We start from the raw sequence: 20,260 nt of genomic DNA on the forward strand, positions 1-20,260 counted from the left end.
ACAATCTTTTATAGTGTCACAAGTAGGCTTACATTTACACTTCAATGAAGTTACTGTGAAAATACCCTAGATGTCACACTACGGCAGAGGATATGCTGAGGGAGAATTTGGAATGTCCAATTCACCTAACAGCATGTCTTTCGGGGCTTGTGGGAGGAAACCAGAGCACCCGGAGGAAACCCACGCAGACACGGGAAAAAGGCAATTCTGCACCCCTTTTAGAGTTGTACCCTTTATTTTATATTGTCTCTCCATGATCTTTCTACCAAAATGAATGACTTCCCATATCTCCACAGTGAACGTCATCTGCCACGAGCCTGCACAATTCGCCAATATTTCTATATCCTTTTGAAGTTCAACACTATCCAATGCTTCTAAGTTTTGCATCATCTCCAAATTTTGAAATTGTGCCCTGCGCACCAATGTCTAGGTCGCTAATGCATATAAGGAAGAACAAGGGTCCCAACACTGACCCCTGGGGAATTCGGCTGCAAACCTTCTTCCAGCTCAAAAAACATCCATTCACCACTACTCTCTGTTACCTGTCACTCAGTCAATTTTGTATCCATGTTGCTACTGTCCCTTTTATTTCATGAGATATAACTTTGTTCACAAGTCTATTGAATGGCACCATATCAAGTGCCTTTTAAATCTACTTCAAGAGACTTGGGGCACAAACCAATGGCCATGCTGCCCCTGAAAAGCAGCTCGCCACAGCGTAACGCAGCTGATGAAAGCCGGGCGGTCCCACTCCCATGATCTACACCTCATGGCGCAATCTCGTGAGACGTTGTGATGTAAGTCCCTCCCCTTGTGGGCGGGATCACGTTTTGGAAAATCTGCATATTAGAGCGAGACAGCTAGCCTCACGCTAATATGCAGATACCTGAGGCTTTACCTCGGAAACCTCAAGCGAGCGCCATTCAGCACTGGCCCCCAGAAACGGGCTACCCCAGGGAATCGGCTCCATGCCTTTTCCAGCTGTCATCCTGGGAGTGCTATATGGACACAGTGTGGCACTTAGGTGGTGCTGGCATGAGCACTGCCAGCCTGGCACTGCCAAGCTGGCATTTTGTCTGATGGAACCATTGGGATGGGGGTGGTTTGTGTGGGTCTGGGGGGTACTGGGGACCCTCCCATAGAGAGTTCGGGCTGAGGAGGAAGTTGGGGATCGCTTTGGGGGTCTCGGAGATTTAGAAATAGCGTCCCGATCTCTTGCTACCCTGGGCAGTTCCGGCGAAAGGAGCTCCCCACTGCACAAAACGGGGCGATGTGCGACCTTGGCGCGCGTTCCCCATTCCCTTATACAACGTGAGTCACGTTGAATAGTTAAACGTGCTCGCAATGGGACTTTATTCCCATATGGGTGAATTGTGCCCTTGAGTTCGTAATCCAGGCTGACACTCCAGTGCAGTACTGAGGGTGTGCTGCACCGCCGGATGTTTCACAGGAGTTCTCCCAGGTATCCTGCTACCTTTTGTCTCTCAACTCGCATCACCGGAAAAAAAACCTGATTAACTGGTCATTATCACATTACTGTTTGTGGAACCTTGCTGTGCACAATTTAGTTGTTGCATGTCCTACATTACAAAAAATTCAAAATTTCAAAAAAAAGACATTGAGCTAAAAAATGCCCTTCGATCTTAATGATGCTCCATGAATGCAAGTCTTCCTTTCGTTCATTCTTTCAACTGAGAAAGGTTAAACCAGTCTCACTCAGCTCCTCCCCATCTCATCTTAACAATCTAAGGTGCAAAATGAACAGTAAAGAACTATGAAAAAGGTTATTAAATTCATTAAAAGTAATTATTAGGGCAGCACGGTGGCGCGGTGGGTTAGCCCTGCTGCCTCACGGCGCTGAGGTCCCAGGTTCGATCCTGGCTCTGGGTCACTGTCCGTGTGGAGTTTGCACATTCTCCCGTGTTTGCGTGGGTTTCGCCCCACAACCCAAAGATGTGCAGGCTAGGTAGATTGGCCGCGCTAAATTCTAAATTGCCCCTTAATTGGAAAAAATGAATTGGGTATAAAAAAAAAGAAAGAAAAAAAAAATTACAAGTAATTATTAAAGTAACACAGATCAAGTGCTGTAAACAATTTCGATCAGTGTTTTTTGATGACATTGCTGTGACATTAGGTAAGTAATTACACAACAAAAGAGCATTCAATTAATACTGCTGTGCAGCCATTTGCCATTCCACTCGTGACATCATAATCATCCTTGACCTTTGAACAGAGGAGCTCTTGAACTTCTTCTCGAAACTTCCAGAGCGAACAATCAGTATCTGGGGCACTCTGTCAGAGGCACGTCCCTGGCATGGGAACTGTTTCACTATTTGTTCCCATACCAAAGGTTACGAAATTGGAGCTGATCTTTAAAGATCAAGTTTATATGGCTGGTGAGACTATCGATGGTAAGGTTGTCTTGGAACTGAATGAGCCTCTGTTCCTTTATTCAGTGAAGTTAAAGATCGCAGGAAAAGGATTTGTGGAGTGGATTGGGGATTCCAACGAAAATCTAGATTTCACCAGGAAAATCCACTGTAGTAATAGAGAAGATTATTTTCATCACATCTTCACACTTTGGGGATCAGGTACGAAGTTGAGATCAATAACAGAAACCATATAACGCCACAGAATGGACCAGCTGGGGGCACCCTGATGAAGGGATTATTTATGTTGTGTGCTAGAAGAGAAACACCATTCCTTTCTTTCATTTGCTTTTTACAATTCTGATGATTTGAAGTGCGAAGTCTGGAGCATACCATTTGTAATGTGATAGTGGCACTGAGATGTTTGGTGAATTCCAGGTACCATTTACTGTAACTCTGAAAATGTAACCGTGTTGCTGAATAAATTAGCACAAAATAGAATTAATTTGGGTTGATTGTTTTAACTTTGACTATGAATAAGGAGAACAGAGTATGATAGATAAGCTTTTTACAGGAAGTAAACATTATACTTAGAGGAATTGGTCATTATTATATATATTGTATAGCAGCATGGTAGCACAGTGGTTAGCACTTGCTCCACGGCTCCAGATCCCAGGTGCGATTCCCGCTTGGGTCATTTCTTTTTTAAAAAAATATTTTATTCAAATTTTTCGGCCAAACAAAACAGTACAAAGGTTTTCCTTTTTATACCAATAAAACAATATAAATAACAGTGACCGTTTTAACAATAAATAAATAGTATATAAACTAAATGGCAACTGCCATAACAAAAATAATAACTCTCCAGAAATAAAGTCAAACAATCCAATATACATAACCAAGTACAAATATCGATACAAAAACACCCCTGAGGACCCACCCGAGCCCTCCCCCCTGGGTTGCTGCTGTTACCTTCCCATTTCCTTTATCGTTCTGCGAGGTAGTCAATGAACGGTTGCCACCGCCTGGTGAACCCTTGAGCCGAGCCCCTTAATGCGAACTTTATCCGTTCTAGTTTTATAAACCCTGCCATGTCATTTATCCAGGTCTCCACGCCCGGGGGTTTGGCTTCCTTCCACATAAGCAATATCCTTCGCCGGGCTACTAGGGACGCAAAGGCCAAGACATCAGCCTCTTTCGCCTCCTGAACTCCCGGCTCTTCTGCAACCCCGAATATAGCCAACCCCAGCCTGGATGGACCCGGACCCCCACCACCTTCGAAAGCACCTTTGCCACCCCCACCCAGAACCCCTGCAGTGCCAGGCATGACCAAAACATGTGGGTGTGGTTTGCTGGGCTTCTCGAGCATCTCCCACACCTATCCTCTACCCCGAAAAATTTACTGAGCCTTGCTCCGGTCATATGCGCCCTGTGCAAAACCTTGAATTGTATCAGGCTTAGCCTGGCGCACGAGGACGATGAGTTTACCCTACGTAGGGCATCAGCCCACAGCCCCTCCTCAATCTCTTCCCCCAACTCTTCTTCCCATTTCCCCTTCAGCTCATCCACCATGATCTCTCCCTCAACCCTCATTTCCCTGTATATATCCGACACCCGACCATCCCCCACCCATGTCCCTGAGATCACTCTATCTTGAATCTCCTGCGTCGGGAGCTGCGGGAATTCCCTCACCTGTTGCCTCGCAAAAGCCCTCAGTTGCATGTACCGAAATGCATTCCCTTGGGGCAACCCATATTTTTCTGTCAGCGCTCCCAGACTCGCAAACGTCCCGTCTACGAACAGATCTCTCAGTTGCACAAACCCAGCTCTCTGCCATGCTCCCAATCCACCATCTATTCTCCCCGGGACAAACCTATGATTATTTCTTATCGGGGACCACACCGAGGCTCCCGTCCTTCCCCTATATCGTCTCCACTGCCCCCAAATTTTTAGCGTTGCCACCACCACTAGACTTGTGATGTATTTCTTTGGGGAGAACGGCAACGGCGCCGTCACCAGTGCTTGTAGGCTGGTTCCTTTACAGGACGCCATCTCCAATCTCTTCCATGCCGCTCCCTCCCCTTCTCCCATCTACTTACACACCATTGAGATATTGGCGGCCCAGTAGTATTCACTTAGGCCCGGTAGTGCCAGCCCCCCCCCTATCCCTGCTACGCTGCAAGAACCCACTCCTCACTCTCGGGGTCTTCCCGGCCCACACAAAACTCATGACACTTTTCTCAATTTTCTTGAAAAAAGCCTTCGTGACCATCACCGGAAGGCACTGAAACACAAAAAGAAATTTCGGGAGGACTACCATTTTGACCGCCTGCACCCTACCCACCAGTGACGGGCACCATGTCCCATCTCTTAAAATCCTCCTCCATCTGTTCCACCAATCGTGTTAAATTAAGCCTATGTAAGGTTCCCCAACTCCTGGCTATCTGAATCCCTAAGTACCGGAAATCTCTTGTTACCTTCCTCAACGGTAAATCATCTATTCCCCTGCTCTGCTCCCCCGGATGCACCACAAACAACTCACTCTTCCCCATATTCAATTTGTACCCCGAAAATTCCCCAAACTCCCTGAGTGTCTGCATTATCCCAGGCATCCCCTCCACTGGGTCCACAACATACAGCAATAAATCGTCTGCATACAAAGATACCCGGTGTTCTTCTCCTCCCCTGAGTACTCCCCTCCACTTCCTGGAGCCCCTCAGTGCTATGGCCAGGGGCTCAATCGCCAATGCAAACAGTAACGGAGACAGGGGAAACCCCTGCCTCGTCCCTCTATAAAGACGGAAGTAGTCAGACCTCTGCCTGTTCGTGACCACACTTGCCACCGGGGCCCCATATAGCAGCTGTACCCATCCAATAAACCCTTCTCCAAAACCAAATCTCCTCAGCACCTCCCACAGATAGTCCCACTCCACTCTGTCGAATGCTTTCTCGGCGTCCATCGCCACCACTATCTCCGCCTCCCCCTCTGGTGGGGGCATCATCATCACCCCTAGCAGCCTCCGTATGTTCGTGTTCAACTGTCTCCCCTTAACGAACCCAGTTTGATCCTCGTGGACCACCCCTGGGACACAGTCCTCTATCCTCGTCGCCATCACCTTGGCCAGGAGCTTAGCATCTACATTTAAAAGGGAAATGGGCCTGTAGGACCCACACTGCAGCGGGTCTTTTTCCTTCTTCAAAAGGAGCGATATAGTCGCCTCCGACATAGTCGGGGGCATCTTCCCCCTTTCCCTGGCCTCATTAAAGGTTCTCGTCAAAAGCGGGGCCAGTAGGTCCATATATTTCCTATAAAATTCCACCGGGAATCCGTCCGGTCCCGGGGCCTTCCCCGCCTGCATGCTCCCAATCCCTTTTACCACCTCCTCCATCTCAATCTGTGCTCCCAGTCCCGCCCTCTCCTGCTCCTCCACCTTCGGGAATTCCAGCTGATCCAGGAAACACATCATTCCCTCCTTCCCTTCCGGGGGCTGAGCCTTATATAACCTCTCATAGAATGCCTTGAACACCCCGTTCACTCTCTCCGCTCCCCGTTCCATCTTTCCCGCCTCATCTCTCACCCCTCCTATCTCCCTCGCTGCTCCCCTCTTCCTCAATTGGTGGGCCAGTAGCCCACTCGCCTTCTCTCCATACTCATACTGTAAACCCTGTGCCCTCCTCCACTGTGCCTCTGCCTTACCCGTGGTCAGCAGGTCAAATTCCACATGTAACCTTTGTCTTTCCCTGTACAGTCCCTCCTCCAGTGCCTCTGCATATTGCCTGTCCACCCTCAAAAGTTCTTTCAACAATCGCTCCCTTTCTTTACCCTCTTGCTTCCCTTTATGTGCCCTTATGGATATCAGTTCCCCTCTGACCACCGCCTTCAACGCCTCCCAAACCACTCCCACCTGAACCTCTCCATTGTCATTAAGCTCCAAGTACCTTTCAATACACCCCCTCACCCTTAAGCATACCCCCTCATCCGCCAATAAGCCCATATCCATTTTCCAGAGTGGGTGCTGTTCTTTTTCCTCTCCTACCTCCAGGTCTACCCAATGTGGAGCGTGGTCCAAAATGGCTATGGCCGTATATTCCGTCCCTATCATCTTCGGAATCAGTGCCCTTCCCAAGACAAAAAAGTCTATCCGTGAGTATACATTGTGAATATGGGAACTCCTTACTCCTAGGCCTACTAAATCTCCAGGGGTCTACCCCTCCCATCTGCTCCATGAAGTCCTTGAGTACCCTGTCCGCTGCCGGCCTCCTCCCGGTCCTGGACCTCGACCGGTCCAGCCCTGGATCAAGCACCGTATTGAAGTCTCCCCCCATTACCAACTTTCCCGCCTCCAGGTCCGGGATACGTCCCAACATACGCCTCATAAAATTTGCATCATCCCAGTTCGGGGTGTATACGTTCACCAGAACCATCGCCTCCCCTTGCAATATGCCACTCACCATCACATATCTACCCCCACTGTCCGCCACTATGGTCTTTGCCTCAAACGGTACCCGTTTCCCCACTAAGATAGCCACCCCCCTATTCTTCGCATCTAAACCCGAATGAAATACCTGCCCCACCCATCCTTTATGTAGTCTGACCTGGTCTATCAGTTTCAGATGCGTCTTGTGCAACATAACCACATCTGCCTTTAATTTCTTTAGGTGTGCGAGTACCCATGCCCTTTTAATCGGCCCGTTCAGCCCTCTCACGTTCCACGTGATCAGCCGGGTTGGGGGGCTCTTTACTCCCCCCCTTGTCGACTAGCCATCCCCTTTTTTAACCCAGCTCCTCACTCGGTTCCCACGTACCCGTATATCCCCCCAACGGTGCCCTCCCGCCTCGACCACTCCATCCCATAACAGCTCCTTAGCAGCAGCAACCCAGTTAACCCCCCCCTCCGCTAGATCCCCCTCTAGCGTAGTTGCACCCCCCATGTTGCTCCCAGAAGTCAGCGAACTCTGGCTGACCTCGGCTTCCCCCCTTGTCCTCGGCCCCCACTGTGCGAGGCCCCCTCCTTCCTGCGTCCCTGTTCCCGCCATAATTACCATAGTGCGGGAACAAAGCCTGCGTTTCCCACTCGGCCCCGCCCCTATTGGCCGGCGCCCACAGTTCCTCATACTCCCCCCCCCCCTCCAACATGGGGAAGAGAGAAAAGTTACAGGAACACAAAATTAACAAATTGAAAAATCATCCCCCCCCCCCTTCCCCTTCCCCTTCCTCGCCCCACATAATCACCCCACCACTTTGTCCCAAAAGCTCTTTCTCTCGCCAGACTATTCCAGCTTCTCGTCCACAGTGAATGTCCACGCCTCTTCTGCCGTCTCAAAGTAGTGGTGCTTCCCTTGGTGTGTGACCCACAATCTCGCCGGTTGCAACATTCCAAACTGGACCTTCTTTTTGTGAAGCACCGCCTTAGCCCGATTGAAACTTGCCCTCCTTCTCGCCACCTCCGCACTCCAATCCTGGTATACGCGGATCACCGCGTTCTCCCACCTACAGCTCCGAGTTTTCTTCGCCCATCTGAGGACCGTCTCTCTGTCATTGTAGCGGAGAAACCTCACCACTATACTATAGCTCGAGGTATCTCTCCAGCCTTTGGTCTTCGCGCCAGAACTCGATAAGCTCCCTCCACCTCCAAAGGGCCCGTCGGGGCCTCCGATCCCATTAGCGAGTGAAGCATTGTGCTCACATATGTCCCGATGTCCGCCCCTTCTGCGCCTTCGGGAAGACCCAGGACTCTTAAATTCTTCCTCCTCGAATTATTCTCCAGTGCTTCCAGCCTCTCCACACACCTTTTATGCTGTGCCTCGTGCGTTTCTGCCTTCACCACCAGGCCCTGTATTTCATCTTCGTTTTCAGCAGTCTTTGCCTTCACGACCCGAAGCTCCAGCTCTTGGGCCCTCTGCTCCTCCTTTAGCCCTTCAATCGCCTGTAATATCGGGGCCAACAGCTCCTTCTTCAACTCCTTCTTCAGCTCTTCCACACAACGCCGCAGGAACTCTTGTTGCTCCGGGCCCCATAACAAACGGCCACCTTCCGACGCCATCTTGCTTTGAACTTCCCTTCCTTGCCGCTGCTCCAGAGGATCCTCCGCAATCCGGCCGCTATCCTCTCCCTTTTCCATGCGTGTCCGGGGGGATTCCCTTCTGGTTTACCGCACAGTGTTTTTGGCCGTTTAAATTGCCGTTGGGGTTCCTATTAAGAGCCCAAAAGTCCGTTCCAACGGGAGCTGCCGAAACGTGCGACTTAGCTGGTCATCGCCGCACCCGGAACTCGCTTGGGTCATTTCTGTGTGGAGTCTCCCTGTGTCTGCATGGATTTCCTCTGAGTGCTCCGGTTTTCTCCCACAAGTCCCGAAATATGTGTTGTTAGGTGAATTGGACATTCTGAATTCTTCCTCAGTGTACCTGGATAGGCGCCAGAATGTGGCGACTAAGGGCTTTTCACAGTAACTTCATTGTAGTGTTAATGTAAGCCTAATTGTGACAATAGATTATTATTGTATAAGATATTAAACTTTGAAATGAAATGAAAATCGCTTATTGTCACAAGTAGGCTTCGAATGAAGTTACTGTGAAAAGCCACATCTGAAAAAGTATTTTTTTCCAATTTTTAGTTGGTTCCTTTGGTGTTATAAAGAAAAAATGAGGGTGGCACGGTGGTGCAGTGGTTAGCACATCTGTCTCAGGGTGTCACGCACCCGGGTCCGGTCCTGGCACCGGGTCACTGTCTTTGCACATTCTCCCTGTGTCTGCGTGGGTCTCACTCCCATAACCCAAAGAGGGGGGATCTTACAGAAACATATAAAATTATGAAGGGAATAGATAGGATAGATGCAGGCAGGTTGTTTCCACTGGCGGATGAAAGCAGAACTAGGGGGCATAGCTTCAAAATAAGGGGAAGTAGATTTAGGACTGAGTTTAGGAGGAACTTCTTCACCCAAAAGGTTGTGAATCTGTGGAATTCCTTGCCCAGTGAAGCAGTAAAGGCTCCTTCATTAAATATTTTTAAGATAAAGATAGATAGTATTTTAAGGAATAAAGGGATTAAGGGTTATGGTGTTCGGGCCGTAAAGTGGAGCTGAGTCCACAAAAGATCAGCCATGATCTCATTGAATGGCGGAGCAGGCTCGAGGGACCAGATGGCCTACTCCTGCTCCTAGTTCTTATGTTCTTATGTGCAGGGCAGGTGGATTGGCCACGCTAAATTGCCCCCTAATTGGAAAACAAAATTGTGCACTTTAAATTTATAAATAAAAATTTTAAATAAAGAAAAATCGAGTTGTGTTCATATATATGTCCCAAATGCTTTACAACCAATGAAGTACCGTTGATGTTTGGTCACTGTTGTAATGTAGGAAACAGCAGCCAATTTGCAAACCGCAAGCTCCCACAGACAGCAATGTGATATAGACCAGATAATCTGCTTTTCTATGATGTTGATTTAGGAGTAAATATTGGTCAGGACACTGGCACAGACTCTGTGTGTGCCAGTACTGAGTAACAGATGGTAGTGAGCACCCTGGTAAAGGTTAGAAAATGATTCTGTTTAAAAATAAATCCAATTCAACTGGATTCTGACTTCTAAGATCTGGCTGCAGTCTGTGTCAATTGACAGGATCCTCACAATATGTGTTATTCACATGGGCAAAATGTGGTGACACCTAAACGTCTGATCAGCCAGCTGGAGGCAGCACTTTGGGTAGGAGCTCCCAAGTTCTACAATCTCTCAGTTATTCCTAGAGGGTCAGGAATCTTGAACATTGGATCGGACATCTTTCAGGAACTCTTGGAGCACAGGATGTTGATTCCTGAAACTGGACCCCATTTTACACACGGATGCAATGAGATCCAATTTCTCCCACATTGTCTTACTTTCTGAAGAAGCAGTAATCTGATCTTGGCACAGCGACATGACTCACCAACTGCTTGGCCTGTGCTCCCCTGGTTAATGGTATTCTATCCTAGGTGTAATCTGTCTCTGAACCGTAACAGAGGAAGCAAGGGGCATTTTAACATTCAACTTTTGTATGACTCAACAACAATTAATCTTTGACTTGCATTTGGAAGGTATTAATAAAATCTTAGCGAGATCAAAGTGGTAACAGTACTGGAAGAAGCAGCAGGATTATTCCATGTACACAGAAGTGTATTGTTATGCTCTAGGCGTAGCATAAGCGGCTTCCTTGTGGTGCACTTGACAAAGGAAGGTCAGACGTGGAGATAACTTCAACACATTTATTAAACTATTTACACTTCTCCTACTCAGGTTCACCACTACTATTAATCCTTCTATAGCTACTCAGACTGACTAACCAGTCTGCTACAATCCACGTGGTGGGTGTAATATTGCATCAACCCTGTGTCTTTACTCACTGACTGTCTCCACTGGAAAGAGGAAGATCATGTGTGTTGTGTCCTTTATATATGGGTTGGTGTAATGCCCTCCTGTATCGTGTCACCTCTGTGTGTATCATGAATGCCCATTGGTCGTGTCCTATCTAACTGTTCTATTGGTTGAGTGTCTGTGTGTCATGTCTCTGGTGCTCCCTCTAGTGTCTAGTTAGTCTACATGTATTTACATTAACCCCTTGTGTCTTTACAGTGATGCATATCACCACAAGAAATACAGACCAAGGTGGAAAAGGCAGGAAAACAAATTTCACAGATGCACAAAAGTATAGCAAAAAGCACAGGGGAACAGGGCAGTGTACAGTAGTGATATGCAAACAGCCAAAACAAGTCTCAGTTATACAGCATCCTCATAAAGGAGCATTAACAAGGGACTGTTAGGACCCTGGATGAGAAATCCAACAAGTTGCAATTTGTAAAACTGTGAGGAAAGGATGTCGCTCCAGGAATGAAAACACTGACCAATAGATATCTTTTATGTTAAAACAAACATTAATTTTAACACAGAATCAATCATATTAGCAACAAATAGCTTTTACAGTTAACAGTTAAAATAGTTCTTAAATAAAAGGGAAAAACTTTAACTTACTTCCTACACGGTGACTATATATATATGTGTGTTCCAATTAAGCAAACTAATATAGTTCAAAGACCATTTATTTATTTATTTAAAAAAAATAAAATTTAGAGTACCCAATTCTTTTTTGTCCAATTAAGGGCAATTTAGCGTGGCCAATCCACCTAGCCTGCACAGCTTTGGGTTGTGAGGACGAAACCCATGCAACACGGGGAGACAGTGACCCAGAGCCGGAAGCGAACCTGGGATGTTGGCGCAGTGAGGCTAACTCACTGCGCTACCGTGCTGCCCCAACGACCATTATTAAATAAAATTAACGGGCAGCACGGTGGTGCAGTGGTTAGCACTGCTGTCTGACGGCGCCGAGGTCCCACGTTCGATCCCAGTTCTGGGTCACTGTCCGTGGGGAGTTTGCACTTTCTCCCCGTGTCTGTGTGGGTTTCATCCCCACTACCCAAAAAGATGTGCAGGTTAGGTGGATTGGCCACGCTAAATTGGCCATTAATAAAAAATAAATAAAAATGAATTAAAAAATAAAGAAAGATGTGCAAAGTACAGGGCAGCACGGTGGCACAGTGGTTAGCACTGGGATTATGGCGTTGAGGACCTGGGTTCGAATCCCAGCCCTGGATCACTGTCTGTGTGGAGTTTGCACATTCTCCCCGTGTCTGCATGGGTTTTGCCCCCACAGCCCAAAGATGTGCTGGTTACGTGGATTGGCCACGCTAAATTGTCCCTTAATTAAAAAAAAGATGTGCAAAGTAGGTGGATTGGCCATGCTAAATTGTCCCTTAATTGGAAAAAAATAATTGGGTACTCTAAATTTATTTTAAAAATTAATTAACTATACCCCAGGTATCCTCTAAAATGAAAACAATGTTCCATTAGCCATCTACCTATAAACATGCAAATGGTTTAAACCAATGATTATCGCACTTTTATGATCCCTTAATCACAGCTTTAGCAGTCATACTGCCTGTATGTATCTCCAACCCGAGTTTTTAATAACATTCCTGCAACAAATATAAAATAAATATATAACAATTTCCTACATTTATCACAGAGGGAAGTTGGTTAACTGGTTAAAGCCACTACAAAGGGTTGGCGTTGCCGAATCTGGGTGGCTATTACTGGGCAGTCAATGTGGCGATGATCCGTAAGTGGGTGATGGAGGGAGAAGGGGCGGCATGGAAGAGGTTGGAGATGGCGTCCTGCAAAGAAACGAGCCTGGGTGCGCTGGTGACGGCACCGCTGCCGCTCTCGCCGACAAGGTACACCACGAGTCCGGTGGTGACGGCAACGCTAAAGATCTGGGGCCAGTGGAGACGGCACAGGGGTGCAATGGGAGCCTCGGTGTGGTCCCCGATCAGGGGTAACCATCGGTTGTCCCAGGGAGGATGGACGGGGGGGTTTCAGAGCTGGCATCGAGCAGGGATTAGAAGAATGGGGGACCTGTTCATTGATGGGACGTTTGCGAGCATAGGGGCACTGGAGGAGAAGTTTGGGCTACCCCCGGGAAATGCCTTCAGATACATGCAGGTGAGGGCGTTTGTGAGGCGTCAGGTGAGGGAATTCCCATTGCTCCCGGCACAGGAGATTCAAGACAGGGTGATCTTGGGTGTATGGGTCGGGGAGGGCAAGGTGTCGGCGATATACCAGGAGTTGAAAGAAGAGGGGGAGGCTTTGGTAGAGGAGCTGAAGGGTAAATGGGAGGAGGAGCTGGGGGAGGAGATTGAGGAGGGGCTATGGGCTGATGCCCTAAGTAGGGTTAATTCTTCTTCCTCGTATGCCAGGCTTAGCCTGATACAGTTTAAGGTAGTGCACAGAGCGCATATGACGGGGGCGAGGCTGAGTAGGTTCTTTGGGGTGGAGGACAGATGTGGGAGGTGCTCAGGAAGTCCGGCGAACCATGTCCATATGTTTTGGTCATGGCCAGCACTGGAGGGGTTCTGTAGGGGAGTTGCGGGAACAGTATCTAAGGTGGTGAAAGTCTAGGTCAAGCCAAGCTGCGGACTCGCACTATTTGGAGTAGTGGACGAGCCGGGAGTGCAGGAGGCGAAAGAGGCCAGCATTCTGGCCTTTGCATCCCTAGTAGCCCGGCGAAGGATCTTGCTGATGTGGAAGGAGGCGAAGCCCCCCAGCGTGGAGGCCTGGATAAATGATATGGCAGTGTTTATCAAGTTGGAGAGGATAAAGTTTGCCTTGAGAGGGTCTGCGCAGGGGTTCTACATGCGGTGGCAACCGTTCCTAGACTATCTCGCGGAGCGTTAGATGAAGGTCGGTCAGCAGCAGCAGCAACCCAGGGGGGGGGGGGGAGTCTTGCGTGGGGGGGAAGGGGGGTTTATTTGGGGGGTATTTGAGCAAGAAAATACATGAAGGATCTGGAAAACTGACATGTACGGGAGGAATCCAATGTACAAAGCTCTGTATCATATCGAATTACCATGTTCATGTCTTGCTATGTGTGCTTTTTTTTTCTTTTTGTTACGGGGGGGGTTGTTTGTAAGGGTGAAAAACTGTGTTAAAAATCTTAATAAATATATTTTAAAAATTAAAAAAAGCCACTACAAGAACAATTAAGGGATAATGTGGATAGGGGAAACTAAAGGAACAGGTTTTTCAGAAATGTTTGGAGCAAATGATAGAAATAGCAACAACTACTTGCATTTATATAGGGCCTTTAATATAGGAAAGTATCCCAAGGTGTTTCACAGACTAGAGAATAAACACAAGCTGGTCAAAGACCACCTGTCATGATATGCAAACATGCAACCAATGAACACTCAGAATAGGACACAACCAATGGGCAGTCAGGACACTCAGAGGTGGCATCACCACAAGGGGGCATGACATAAACACTATAAAAGGGATGAGTCACTCACACCCTGACTCTTTCCACAGACAGACATCTAGAGAGTTAGACAGGGTTGATCAGCAGCATCACACCCCAGCATCACACCTTAGAGCAAGCTGGTACAGTTAGACTGAGTTACTACAGTTATATTAGCAGAGAGTCGAACTCATTTGAGAACTGTGTTAATAGTTCAATAAACACGTTGAACTCATTTCAGAGTCTGGAGCATCCTTTAGTTAAGACTGCATCAAGTAGCAGCCTGTGTTATCCAAAGCAGCAAAACACAACAACACCAATGAAGAGACTGGTTTTAAAGGAGATTTTGAAAATGGGGAGAAATTGATGATTCCAGGGCGAGTGTTTCTGTACGGGCAAACGTTTGAACTGAAGAGCAGGGATTTGGAGGGTATGGAATAAACAACCTGTGATAGATGAGACTGGTGGTCAGGTGGGGGAGATTACCCGACAAAGCCACACAGAAAGAAACAAATCAAAGCACAGAGGGCAGAATGAAACATTTGTTTTTCACAACCTCAGGATGTCCCAAAGCTCTTCACAGCCAAAGACTTGTATCCACTTGTTGTAACGTAAGGTAGCACAACAGCCAATTTACACAAAGCAAAATCCCTCAAACAATGTGAAAATGAACAGGCCGTCTGTTATAACCTGCCTACTGACGATTGGCTGGGGACTAATGACTATCCCACAATCCTATGGGAGTATGAACTTCCCCAATGAGGGGGGCGGAGAAACTCCTACTATAAATAAGCTGGCCAGTCCAGGAACCAGGAGGAAGGAGAAGGTAGCAAGGGAAGTTACTGCTACTGTTATGTATATATTGTTATAGTAAATAAACGTTATTATTTTGTATCCTTAAAACTCGTGCTGGATTCTTCGGGGCCCTTACAAAACTGGCGACGAAGGTAAAAGTGAATAGCTGTCTACACTGCTGAAGCCACCTCCCTGGATTTTTGTTGGATACAGGTTGGAAGTTGTTTTCTATTATAACATGCCTCTGTACGGACGTTTGGATGTTTTTGATGCTGCGCTGGAAAGCTGGAACCAGTACACACAACGGATGCGTTATTATTTCCGGGCAAACAATATCACTGAAAACGAGCGCCAGGTGGTCATATTGCTCACCGCCTGCGGGCCGCATACGTTTGGGGTGATTAGGAGCCTTACGTACCCAGCTGCGCCGGACACCAAAACGTTTGACGAACTTGTGAATATAGTGGGGCAACACTTTAACTCAACCCCGTCCACGATAGTCCAGCGTTACCGGTTTAATACCGCTGAGAGGACCCCTGGAGAATCCCTTGCCGATTTTTTTATCCAGGCTACGCGGGATTGCGGAATACTGTGACTATGGTGAGACCTTGTCAGAAATGTTACGCGACCGTTTGGTTTGCGGTATTAACAATGAGGCCACCCAGAGAAAGTTGTTAGCGGAGCCAACATTGACTTTTCAACAGGCAATGCAAATAGTCTTGTCTCGAGAGAGCGCAGAGCGAGGAGTACAGGAGCTACAGGGAATGGAAGTGCATGCCTTGGGGCGCAACCCTTTCTGCCCAAAAACGTCCCCCCGCACTCCTGCGGTACCTTGGGCGAGGCAACGACCAGACCGACGCCAGTGGCCATCGGACATTCCTCCCCGAAGGGAGCCTTCTCTAGAGCCAATGGATGAGGAGCCATGTCCGTGTCAGACTTGTAGGCGCTGACCCCGTCGCGGACGGCGGTCCTGGGGACGCCAGAGGCGCTGTCGTTCCGACCGAAACAGGGACCAGCCCAGGGGCCGTAACTGGGACCAGCCCAGAGGCCGTACCTTCCATGTGGATGAACCTGCGGCGACCACTCCTGAGGACGTGAAGACGGAGGACGACTGCCTGCAGCTGCATTGTGTGGCAGCTCCCCGTGTGGCCCCCATTAAGGTGACAGTACGGGTCAATGGCCACCCGCTGGAGATGGAGTTGGATACTGGCGCAGCGGTCTCCGTGATCGCCCAGAGGACATTCGACCGCATCAAGCAGGGTATACAGACCCTTACATTAACTGACTCACAGGCCAGGTTGGCCACCTACACGGGGGAACCACTGGACATTGCAGGAACTACAATGACCCCTGTTGTCTATGGATGCCAGGAGGGGCTATTCCCACTTATCGTAGTGCGTGGCCATGGGCCCAGCCTGTTGGGTCTGGACTGGTTGCGCCATTTGCGGTTGCAATGGCAGCACATCCTCCAAACAGTTTCTGGAGGGTTGACTGAGGTGCTAGGACGATACCCAGAGGTATTCCAGCTTGGTTTGGGGAAAATAAAAGGGGCCGTAGCCCGTATCCAAGTTGAACCAGGAGCCACGCCGCGCTATTTACGGGCGCGCCCAGTGCCTTACGCTTTGCTCGAGAAGGTAGAAGGGGAGCTCATTCGTTTGGAGAGTTTGGGTATTATCAGGCCCGTCCGTTTTGCTGACTGGGCAGCACCAATTGTACCAGTAATGAAGCCAGATGCCACAGTTCGCTTATGTGGCGACTATAAACTTACAGTGAATACAGTTTCCCAACTCGACCGATACCCAATGCCTCGCATAGAGGATCTCTACGCGAAACTTGCAGGCGGACTCTCATTCACAAAAGTAGATATGAGTCACGCCTACCTGCAGTTGGAACTGGACCCTGCCTCCCGACCATATGTAACAATTAACACACACCGGGGCCTGTATGAATATACACGGTTGCCCTTTGGAGTATCCTCTGCCTGCGCAATTTTTCAACGTGTTATGGAGGGCATTTTGAGAGGTTTACCACGTGTGGCTGTCTACCTAGATGACGTGTTGATTACAGGGACGTCGGAGCAAGAGCATTTGGAAAATCTGGAGGCTGTCCTTAAACGCCTTTCGGAGGCTGGAGTCCGTTTACGTCACACAAAGTGCGTATTTCAGGCAAAAGAAGTAGTCTACCTAGGTTATCGGGTGGACCGCGAGGGTCTGCACCCCGTCGCAGAGACGGTGCGTGCAATTCAACATGCCCCCACCCCGACTGACACTTCGCATCTTCGTTCTTTTCTCGGTCTCGTAAACTATTACGGGAAGTTCCTCCCCAATCTGGCAACTACGCTGGCCCCCTTACACCTGCTGCTAAAGAAAAATCACACCTGGGTTTGGGGTCAGCCGCAAGAAACCGCTTTCCGGCGGGTAAAGCAACAATTGTCGTCGTCTGGGTTACTAACCCACTATGATCCGGGAAAGCCTTTGCTTGTCACATGTGATGCATCCCCGTATGGTATTGGGGCTGTCCTGTCCCACAAAATGGAGAACGGGGCCGAACGACCGATAGCTTTCGCCTCCCGCACATTGACTGCAGCGGAGAAAAAGTACACGCAGATCGAGAAGGAGGGCCTGGCAGTATTTTTCGCGGTGAAACGCTTCCACCAGTATGTGTACGGCCGCCATTTCACTATCGTGACTGATCATAAGCCCCTGCTGGGACTCTTCAGAGAGGATAAGCCAATACCGCCCATTGCTTCTGCACGGATCCAGCGCTGGGCTTTGTTGCTTGCGGCATATGAGTATTCTCTGGAGCACAAACCAGGTACGCAGATAGCAAATGCCGATGCACTGAGCCGATTGCCTTTATCGACCGGCCCCATGTCGACCCCCACGACCAGTGAGGTGGTTGCAACCCTAAATTTTATGGACACCTTGCCTGTCACAGCATCACAGATCCGTGAGTGGACCCAGACGGAGCCAGTCTTGTCAAAGGTTCAGCACATAGTCCTGTATGGTGGGCAGCATAGACAGCTCCCAGGCGAGTTGCGGGCATTTTCCTCCAAGCTGTCAGAGTTCAGCGTGGAAGACGGCATCCTCTTGTGGGGGACGCATGTGATTGTCCCGGAAAAAGGCCAGGAGCTGATATTATCAGACTTGCACAATGGGCATCCGGGCGTGACCAAGGTGAAAATGTTGGCCCGGAGTTATGTCTGGTGGCCAGGCCTCGACATCGACATTGAGAAGGTGGCCCAAAACTGCTCCATTTGCCAGGAGCATCAGAAGCTTCCGCCGGCCGCGCCCCTACATCACTGGGAATGGCCAGGGCGGCCTTGGGCACGCTTACATGCAGATTTCGCAGGCCCTTTTCAGGGATCCATGTTCCTTCTGTCCAAATGGCTGGAGGTGCATAAGATGCAGGGGACAACGTCCTGCGCAACAATTGAAAAAATGCGTTTATCATTTAGTACGCATGGCCTCCCCGAGGTGCTGGTCACGGATAATGGCACTCCATTCACGAGTGAGGAGTTTGCTAGGTTTACAAAGATGAACGGCATCCGCCATATCCGCACTGCCCCTTACCACCCGGCTTCAAATGGGTTGGCAGAGCGTGCAGTGCAAACATTCAACAGAGGCCTAAAGAAGCAGTCTTCTGGATCAATGGACACGAGACTGGCTCGGTTTTTGTTTACGTACGGGACCACCCCCCCATACAGTAACTGGGGTAGCTCCCGCAGAACTCCTAATGGGCCGGAGACTTCGCACCCGCCTTAGTATAGTCTTCCCGGACATTGGCGCAAAAGTACGCCGCACACAAGAACGGCAGGGACCGGGTTTGTCTCGGCATCGTCCGATTCGGCAGTTTGCGCCCGGTGACCCAGTATTCGTGCGGAATTTTGCTGGTGGTGCCCAATGGGTTCCCGGTGTAATCTTTCACCAAACGGGCCCTATATCGTACCAAGTGCAAGCCCAGGGTCGTCTCCAGCGAAAACATGTAGACCACATCCGGTCCAGAAGATCATCCCCGCAAAAGATTCCCCGCCCCCGGAGCTCTGTTCAACAGCGGCAAAGACCAGAAACAAGGGAAGGTAGTCCTCTAAATCTTCCACTGGTGCCTCACTCGAAGCCTGCGCAGGTCGTGACGGGACCGAATGGGGATAGAGACGCTGACATGACGGAGGCAGCAGACTCTGACTCCGAGATGGAGACACAGGATGAATCAGAGGGGGAATCCTCGGGTCCACAGGCCGTGGATGTACAACCGTGCCGTTCATCACGGAAGCGCCGGTCTCCGTCTCGTTATACGCCGCCAGATCCAGCGCCGCGTTCAAATGGCGTCCGGCCTGCGGCCAAACGAGTTTGACGCCTTCCTTCGCCAGGGCCTACGGTGGATTCCTTGGACTTTGCGGGGGAGGGATGTTATAACCTGCCTACTGACGATTGGCTGGGGACTAATGACTATCCCACAATCCTATGGGAGTATGAACTTCCCCAATGAGGGGGGCGGAGAAACTCCTACTATAAATAAGCTGGCCAGTCCAGGAACCAGGAGGAAGGAGAAGGTAGCAAGGGAAGTTACTGCTACTGTTATGTATATATTGTTATAGTAAATAAACGTTATTATTTTGTATCCTTAAAACTCGTGCTGGATTCTTCGGGGCCCTTACAAAACCATCTGTTTTAGGCAAATTGGTTGCAGAGTAAATATTGATCAGCACACGAGGGAGAACATTTCTGCTCTTCTTCAAATAGCGCCATAGAATCGTTCTCAAGCACCTCAATTTAACATCCCACCTGAAAGACAGTACCTCCAACAGTGCAGCACATCCTCAGTACTGCACTGGAGGGATGGTGGTGCAGTGGTTAGAACTGCTGCCACACGGCGCTTAGGACCCAGGTGGAGTTTGCACATTCACCGTGTCTGTGTGGGTCTCGCCCCCACAAATCCAAAGATGTGCAGGGTAGGTATATTGGCCACGCTAAATTGCTTCTTATTTGGGGGGGGAAAAAAAGAATTGGGTGCTCTAAATTCATTTTTAAAAAGTACTGCACTGGAGTATCAGTGTCAATTTTCTGCTCAAGTCACTGGAATGGGACTTGAAACCCACAAGCTTCTGACTCAGAGGTGAAACTGCTACCAACTGAGCCATGGCTGGCAATATACAGAGAATAAAGAACACAGTCTCTCAGAGCATAAAGAGTAGGGTACACTGCAGCATGGAGCAATACAGAAAGGAACAGCTCAGAAATAAATGAACTAGGGCACTATAAATTACAGTAGAAGCTATAA

The 20,260-nt window shown here is 48.9% G+C and overlaps 1 protein-coding gene across 1 annotated transcript in view; it reads left to right on the forward strand.

Moving 5' to 3' along the window:
- The first annotated feature begins 2,312 nt into the window (after positions 1-2,312).
- Positions 2,313-20,260, forward strand: part of LOC140394815 (arrestin domain-containing protein 5-like) — a 44,762-nt gene continuing 26,814 nt past the window's right edge. Inside the window, exon 1 of the mRNA XM_072481996.1 lies at positions 2,313-2,591. Within this exon, the coding sequence (XP_072338097.1) occupies positions 2,315-2,591 (277 nt within the window). The 5' untranslated portion in view covers positions 2,313-2,314. The remainder of the gene's footprint in view (positions 2,592-20,260) is intronic.

This window comes from Scyliorhinus torazame, chromosome 18 (assembly GCF_047496885.1).
Source record: "Scyliorhinus torazame isolate Kashiwa2021f chromosome 18, sScyTor2.1, whole genome shotgun sequence".
Taxonomy (NCBI): domain Eukaryota; kingdom Metazoa; phylum Chordata; class Chondrichthyes; order Carcharhiniformes; family Scyliorhinidae; genus Scyliorhinus; species Scyliorhinus torazame.